Source organism: Lottia gigantea (genome assembly GCF_000327385.1).
Source record: "Lottia gigantea unplaced genomic scaffold LOTGIsca_4, whole genome shotgun sequence".
Classification (NCBI taxonomy): Eukaryota; Metazoa; Mollusca; class Gastropoda; family Lottiidae; genus Lottia; species Lottia gigantea.
In genome coordinates this window covers 1,665,226-1,673,803 of record NW_008709379.1, presented here as the reverse complement: position 1 = coordinate 1,673,803, position 8,578 = coordinate 1,665,226, and the positions used below count along the sequence as shown (strand labels likewise).

At 31.6% G+C, this 8,578-nt stretch overlaps 1 protein-coding gene across 1 annotated transcript in view; it reads left to right on the top strand.

The window, feature by feature from the left end:
• Positions 1–4,145: 4,145 nt before the first annotated feature.
• LOTGIDRAFT_153663 (hypothetical protein) overlaps positions 4,146–8,578 on the top strand; it is a gene marked incomplete at both ends in the record, with an annotated part of 36,772 nt that continues 32,339 nt past the window's right edge. The window contains one exon of the mRNA XM_009059685.1: positions 4,146–4,151. Within this exon, the coding sequence (XP_009057933.1) occupies positions 4,146–4,151 (6 nt within the window). The remainder of the gene's footprint in view (positions 4,152–8,578) is intronic.

Sequence of the window (8,578 nt, the reverse complement as noted above, 5' to 3'; positions counted from 1 at the left end):
AATAAATAATGTTTTTTGTCATTTGGAATCTGATAATAAGATGTGTAAATATTAGATGGATCTAGGTGATAGCTATACAAGTATTTACTGGTTTACTGTGTATTTTACAGTCTTATATCTCAGGTAATAAATCACCTCCCAAGATTTTATTTCTTCTGAGAGAAGCTACTAGACTAACAGACAACTTGAATATTTTACCTAATTCTAACTGTATAAAATAAGCTTGCTCTTGAAACAATAAGGGGCAATTAGAAGATTTTTATCAAGGCCCTCTGTTCTACTAGTTCATTTAGTGTACCACAGCTTTCAATTTCTGAACAATAGGCTTAGTTGACAATACAAATCTGTACAAGCTAGACAATTCAGTATATCAAAATATTGTCCAAAGTATGACAAAATGGAAAGTAAAAGTTGTTTAGTAGTGGACCCCTGTTAAGGGAAGTACCATCAGATGTATCAAAAATGGTGAAATCAGGAGTAAGCAGCTGAATGGGTCATTTCCTTACTGAATTGTTGTCTTTCGATCAGATTTGGATGAACTTATTTACCGACTTCATCTATTTTGCTCCACTTATTTCACTTGTATTGTTTTTTACTTCTATAATGGAATGAGTGACAGTTTTTGCTCTACATTCAGTTAAAAGTTACCCAAAACCATACTGACCTCTTTTAACCAAGGGTAAAATTTAAAAGACGTTTGTCAATATATCCGCTTAAGACTTTCATTGACGGAAAAAATAGTTATTTTCAATGAACACAGGGTGTTTGTTGTTTGACTGTTGACAATGATGTTTATTCCCAGTAAATATGTAAACAAAGTTTGGCTCTGGCCAGGAGAAAGCAGGTCAGTTTTGGTAGTGGACATTGCAAAACGTCCAGCCAAGTGTTTGCTCACCAAAACCAACACAATAGTGCAAAGAAGGCACAGACATTCTGTAGACAGTTTTGAAAATAAAACTAGTGAATTGATAGAGTTAATAAGTCACAGATGATTTATAGACGACTTTTAAAGCAAAAGTATTTTTAGACATAAGATACCAAAAATCTTCCCATAGTTACCACACTTGAACTTGATATGTCTGCCAAGCGCATTTGGAAAATTGTTAAAATGAGCCTTGAATGTAAATAATTTATAACTTGTCCCTATCTCATTAGAATTAGTTGAAAACTCTCTCGTGATTTAGACAAAGTTAATGGAATTTTAAATTCTAGATTGAATTGATGTTTTTTTTCTACAATTCCGTTTTCGTCAGATCCGTGGGGAGAATTCCAAAGGTATATTTTATCTCTAGGAGAAATCCCAGGAACACCTTGGCATTTCAGCAAATTACATTGTTTCAACCTTCTCATTTTTTAACTGTTTTTTGTTAATTGTTCAGAGAATTAAGAAATACAGACACACTTAGTCTTCTGTTTTAATTTGATTAAATACTGTCACAAAAATACCGCAATAGTGACAAATATCAGAATAAATATACTATTGCTGGGGCCTTATTCTCAAAGTCAAAAACTTAACTAAGAAAAATTCAGATTTTAACAAATACGATCATCTGATTGGATATTAAAACTCATTTTAAAATTGATTTGAGTGGTTGACCAGATGACTGGAGCACTCATCTTATGTTAAGTAAGCTTATTCATGACTTAAGGCCCTTGAAGTAAGCTTATTCATGACTTAAGGCCCTTGGTAGCCTAATGTTCTTGGATCGAGATTTTGTATTGTCTAAAAGAAGGCATCTTTTGATCCTTCTGTTTTAATGATGGATGTTTAAATAAAAACTATACCTATAGGATAAAACATTAGGTTATTTGCTGCATCAGCAGTATTCCAAACTATATATTTCATTAAGTTCTTAAAGATGCATAGATGAAAAGGTTTCATTTAGACATCCATGAGTTAGAAGTTGAGAATAGATGAGGTGTCTGGTGCAGTGTATATAGTGGAGGATTATAGATACAGTAGATAATAGAAGAAGCCTATCATCTCTGCATCGTGTCTAGACTCTGTACATGTATTTACATCTTTATACAACCATCAATAAACAACTTTACTATTTCCATTGTGCTCTACTTGATAGTGGGTGTAATAATATACACTATATATGTATGGAATGTGTGAGTACTCAAGCTATTGGTATATATATATATATATATAGACTGTATAAGATCAGCCAGTACTGATTATTTATATCATATAAGTCTGTTAATAATCATATATACACACTATAGAAGGATATTATTGAAATGACTAGTACAAATCGCCCCTAGGTCATTCAGTACTTGTATATTTCGTGGTTAACAATTAGACTTTGACTGTGGTATATTCAACTATTTCTGTGGTGGTATGGGTCATATAACACAAAAAGCTATACAAACCTATTCACCAAGTCAAACTTTTATTACACTTCATATTTTTTTCTACACCATGGACTTATATAATGGATAAAAACAAATATTAAGGATATGACTGAACAAAATAACAACAGTCATTTCTATATGACATGAGCTCATCACATACTGTCCATTCATGTTTCAGATTCATGCAAAGTAAGCTAACTCATTGAAGCAAATTCTGCATTGACTGTACTCTTGTTCATTTGCTCAATAGGTTGGCTTTTATGTATATATGATTTGTCATGTTGTTAAAAATACTAATAAGATTCCAGGCTCTTCAGATGATCATGAACATTAAGAATAAGGTACAAATATTAGGATGGAATATTTAATGAGCTTGAAGGGATTATCCATCTACATTGTTCTATTCTATTCAGTGTGTAGCCTTGTAATAATAGATAATATGGTTGGTTTATGTACTTGTATTCTTTATTGAACAATAATAATCACTGGTTCAAGATTTAGGCAATGTTTCAACATGTTTCTCTCGTCGTCTTCAGGCACATAGACTTGAAAGCCCCCACGGAATAATAAAACCTATTTCTTCACAAGATCACACCTTGGGATCACATAACTGAAGTTGTTCAAAAACTGTGTCCAACATAAAACATTGTATAAAAAGGTGTGGCAGTGTTCATTTTGAAGTTTCAATCTAGTTCATAAACTATTTCATTCAATTGACCACATAGCGTGCTATAAAACATAGGTAATAAAGAAGGGTTTCGTTAGAGTTATTCAAGAAAACAGGAGGGGTTTATGAAGTTTTGTTTGTTTATAGAATTAGTAACTTGGCTCAACTTGGTATGGCAGTTCTCCATTCAGTTAGTGTGGCTGATGGTGTTTAAAGAATTCTTTTAGCTTCCAAATCATGCTTCCTAACAATATTGCCATTTTATACATAAAAGTTTCTGTTAAACACTCTTATTTCTCTATAATTTAAGAAATTTTGAAAAGACTGAATCTACAGGACATCACATTATATGAGATTTACATTCATTGCAAAGAGTCTGGTTACCTGAAATCTTATGTTCTGGATACCTAGACATATTGGTATAAAATGTTTTTATATTGTGTACAGTTAGGAATACATTTAGACTGGCAATATGATCAAACCTTCTATGGACTGCCATTATTAAACATTTGTACCTGATTTAACTTGGATGTCAACATAATGGTCATTAGTTACATTGATGTACTCCTGATTTAAATGGAGTATGATTTGAATTGGAGGTAAATAAGTACACCTATAGACAACATCTGCTGTTGTTTATCAGTTCAGTTTATGTGAACATGATATAGGATGTGCTATTGGGTCCAGGAAATCCAGTGAATTTGATGTAAATAATCAAATGAAAAAATAGTTTATCATTAATAAGAAGTTTTTTTCTTTGTATATATACATGTATGTCTTATCAATTACACATGTTTGTATCCATGTTATAATGGTGTATTATTAAACTTTGATAAAAGACTTTGTTTTGACTACATTAATGATAAAACTGGACATGGACATCTTCAATGCATTTCTGAACTTGAATCTTTAATATTTCAACCCTATAACTCAACAGTTTTTTATAAAAAAAAAAAAAAACATGATGCAATTTATCATTTAATACATACAAGTGATTCACATGCACAGTTTCAATATTGAAGATCTACAAGAGATTCAATATTCATAATTTATTATAATGCAACATGTGTACAGAGTAATTAAAGAATACCGTAAAAATGATAGATAAATCATGAAAAAGATGCAGGTTAGTTTTTCATACTGAAATGACACTTGATATTTTCTTTTTGAGGTAGAGTCATGTGTTACACATAGAAGCATGAAACTTATGTGGGATCAAATACTCAAATAGAGCAGTTGGACATCTAATGATGGTATCATTTATCATAATAAATCATATTCAAATCACAGGTTGTAAAGAATTCATTATTATGAACAGATAACTGCAGGATATCAAACTTCCAATGCTAGCGGCTGCTCTACTGGACTTGCTCTGGATTAGGTGATACATACCAAAGCAGCCTTTTCAGCGCTGATGTTTCGAAGTATATTACTTGTTGTTACAGGTACATGCTATTTGTTTTGTGCCATTCATTGATCAATTTGTTAGCGTCCAATGTTAGAAAAAGGAGAAAACAGATTATAATACTTGATATGATTAGCCACATATAAGCAATACAGATCATAAAGTAACCTAGAATTACAGATTGTACCTAGTTCATTTAATTTCGTTCAACCATCATCTCAATGACCATACAAATTAATTGACCAGTGGGTTTTAAGATCATTGGCTGACTTGCAAGATTGATTAGTGCAATAAGTTGTTGTGAAGTAGGAACACTTTTAACTTGTATGCCCAGAGAGCCAATATAGACAACAATATATCATAAAGAAAACTGATGAAATAATCATACAGAGATATTGTGTAATATCCCAATAACCTCTCAAGTGTGACATGAGAAAACCTCTAAGAAACCTGTTTGATCATTGAAGGAGAACTGAAAACACTTCTTTTTCATTATTCTTAAATAGACTGACATCAAATAGGTCAAACTTGCCATTAAAATTGTGAATTTTTTTGAAATATGAGGCTTTTTGTCATTTTTGTAAAATTCTCAATAGCTAATTTGATTTGCTGATATACTACCTCCACATATCACAAACATAAGACAATACTACAGAATAAAAACACTTCTTTAATAATAATAAACACATAACATTTCAACACAATTTACAGTGTCGTCATCAGATGAAATAATGAGAGAATATTGTCTTGTATGTGATATGTACTTCTCTGTCTAAATGTCATGTAAGTCCTTTTCCCCCAGTTGTTTTATATTGTCATATCTACTGGCTTCAAAAATCTTGAATAATTTTCTCTGAATTCTCACCATTATTTTATGAAGTTATGCTTGATATTTATAGTGACTGCATGTATTTATAAAGCGCTGAAATCCACTCATCTTTCATCAATGAAAAACCCCATATTTTATTGAGCACTGGGAGAAAGGATTTAGTCTACATGACACTACCACACGGCCCCTTTAAGTAGGATGAGAGGATTATCTAAATGAACCTAATATTTGCTTTGATTTGATGTTGAAATATGACTTAAAGAAACTACTTAGACCAGCATATTGATAATAAGTCAATATAATTTATTAGATAATAATAGGCATATTGGTTGTCATATTTATTTTACCTGTATAGACCGATATCGATTGTCTCATTTCAAACTAATAGGATAGCTTTACTCCTTAATCGTTTTTCTCGTCTAATTACATTACTATACACAATTGATTTTATGGTTGGAGGAAAACGGCTAATTACGTAAAAGCAGTGAAACATGTCTCTCAAGTAGAAATCTTTCTGAAATATTCATTTTGTTTGTTTGTGGATCAAAAGGGAATATCAAAGCATGCTGTAGCAGAGAACATGATTTATTTATATCCATGCAACCCGAGACAATTCAACATGTTTTAATTGACTGATTGCTGGTGAAGTGATGCACAATTACATAGGCTGAACTAGAGATATTAAATTCTTCCACTACATATGGTTGGATTTAAAATTCTTTAGAAATATAATAATTGACTTAATTTTTATTTATGGGGATAATGAGAATTACTTAAGCTTATAGTATTGTCTGCATTACATATGGTTGGATTTGAAATTCTCAGGGAATAAAATTAAAGATCATTCATATGCTTCATTTTAATTGTAAATTAGGTTAAAGACTTAAAATCCGGATCTTGCCAAGACGAGTCTGGATTATTGATTATTCAAATCAAGTGGAAAAACGTATTCAAGGTCCCCAAACTATTGCATACTGGCTGAAACCTGAACACTACTCTGTCAGAATGTTAATCAGGTTCTAATTTTGTTTTGAATGACATTAGAAAACTAATTTTAGCTCTTATGGATATTTTTAAAGCTGGACATTCCCATGAATAAGAAAATGATTTGTTTTTTGTCCTAAGATAATTAAAATCAGCCATAACCTTTGTCTGATTCCTTTCTAATCCATAAATATCTGCTGTCAAAGATAATAGAAGGTTATGGAAAAAGATGCCCAGATAACTGGTTTCTAAATCAATGAAATTTAATTAATTTTATCAAAGAAATACACTGTCTTGAAATGTCAATTAACTTCAATAAAGGTCTATGGGATTTATGAAGTCATGTAATGAGAAAAGTCATTTATTCTTTTGATATGGTATGATACGTAGTTACTTTCTTCCACATCAGTTTTAAGATCTTTACTTATGGCTTTTGTGCAAGTTTCCATGTCCTTAGTAGCAAGTTTCCATGTCCTTAATAGCAAGTTTCCATGGATTAAAGAGCAAGTTTCCAGGGCTTAAAGAGCAAGTTTCCATGGCCTTAAGATCAATTTTCCCCAAGGCTCTAGTACAAGGTTTATAGCAAAAGTTCTTCATAGACATCCATATTTTACAAGAAAATAACAAGATTCTACCACCATCGTCTGCAAAAGCTCATGTAGCTGATCTTTCCTGGATGATCTGTTTCCATTTATAGCTCTGAGGCAATCTGAATTTACTTTTATTGATGACAAGAATGCATATCATTTGGCAAAGCTGTAAAATGAACCATGAAATTGACTATTTAATTGAAAATATATCTTGATTGCATCAACCACAAACACATAGCACAACATAGCACTTGAATTATGCAATCTGGTGACATGTGACTTGTATGTCACTTCAACTTTTGTAGAACCATTAAGTAACATTTTTCTCCAATGAGGACATTTTCTTTCAAAAGGAAGTTTAAAATTTTTTTAACAGACTTCTCTGTCATCAATTATTAATGCTAGTGTTCAGTCACTGGTAGTTAAATTAAATTGTAGTCTAAAATAACTTTAGATTTTAAAAGCATGCAATGTTTTTCAAGGATTTTTTGTTGGATTACTTGGCAGAAGATAACCTTTAAAAGGGAATGACGTCTCTAGGATTATTACATAAAGTTTGTTTTCTAAGATACCATAAATCTCCTAATAACAGAAGTCCTACACATGTCTTATCATTTCTATACAGTCAGGTTCTTGGCAAGGAAAGAAAGATGTTTCTGCATATTTCTAATGGTATTTTAACAAGAAAAGACATGCATTAAGATGTCTTGTAGAAGCCATAAGAAATTTGTTGGATATTATTTTTAGTCTCACACAAAATGTTGTCAATCTTTTCATGTAAAGTTCAAAATAGAAATATGGGTTCTTTTCTTCCGGTGATAAGAGGTAGTAGTAATAGGCAGACATCTTGAATTAAGCCTTCTGGTTGTACTCTGGAAATTGCTCTCTTCTGATATTGCCTATATCCATATAGATGAAATGCTTCCTCCTAGTAAATTGCTCTCTTCTGTGTATTCGTGTTAGGATATCCACTATGGTGAAATCCATCAATGCAGAGTTCTTCCAAGGATAGTTATATGTCTACTATACTATTGAACATCTGAAGGGAAACAATGGGCATAGTAGTAGACTTACATATCAGGGTTTAACTATCTTTCAAGTTGTCAAATTTAAGCAGAATTGTAGTTAGTGCAGTACTGCTGCATGAGTTAAATCCATAAGATGATTTCAGAGAAACCTTGCCCACCAAGGCTAAATTCTAACCTTGAAAATGCTTATTCTATTAAAACTCTTGAGTATCATATTGCTCAAATTTCAAATGTAACTTTCAAATTTCAAATCCTTATCAACTTCATAAATTCATTTTAGGCTCCATTCTAACCATTCAAATTGCTTATCTTATGACTGAAGATGATTCATGAGAATCAAGTCTAGCCTTCAAATTTTGAAATTAATTCATAACTTCAGAAAATTCATGCCTATTAATGCTCCCTCAATATCATGTCTTTAAAGATGATCACAAAGAGTCACATTTCTCCCTAATCTACTATGACATAATCCAGATTCATTGCAATCAGATTAAATACCTTGTTAATAGATGAGAAAGACAAATGAGGTGTCTGTTGACTATCTTTTGACAAGAACCTAAAATACACTATCAGTATTGTTTAGTAGAAATGATAAGGTGGTACCGAGTACTAAACCAAGTCAGTAGTAGTGTAATAATAGACGTTAGTCTGGCCACAAATATCTTGTTTATCTTAAACTCCACCCAGCTAATATGATGTGAACAACAACTCCATACC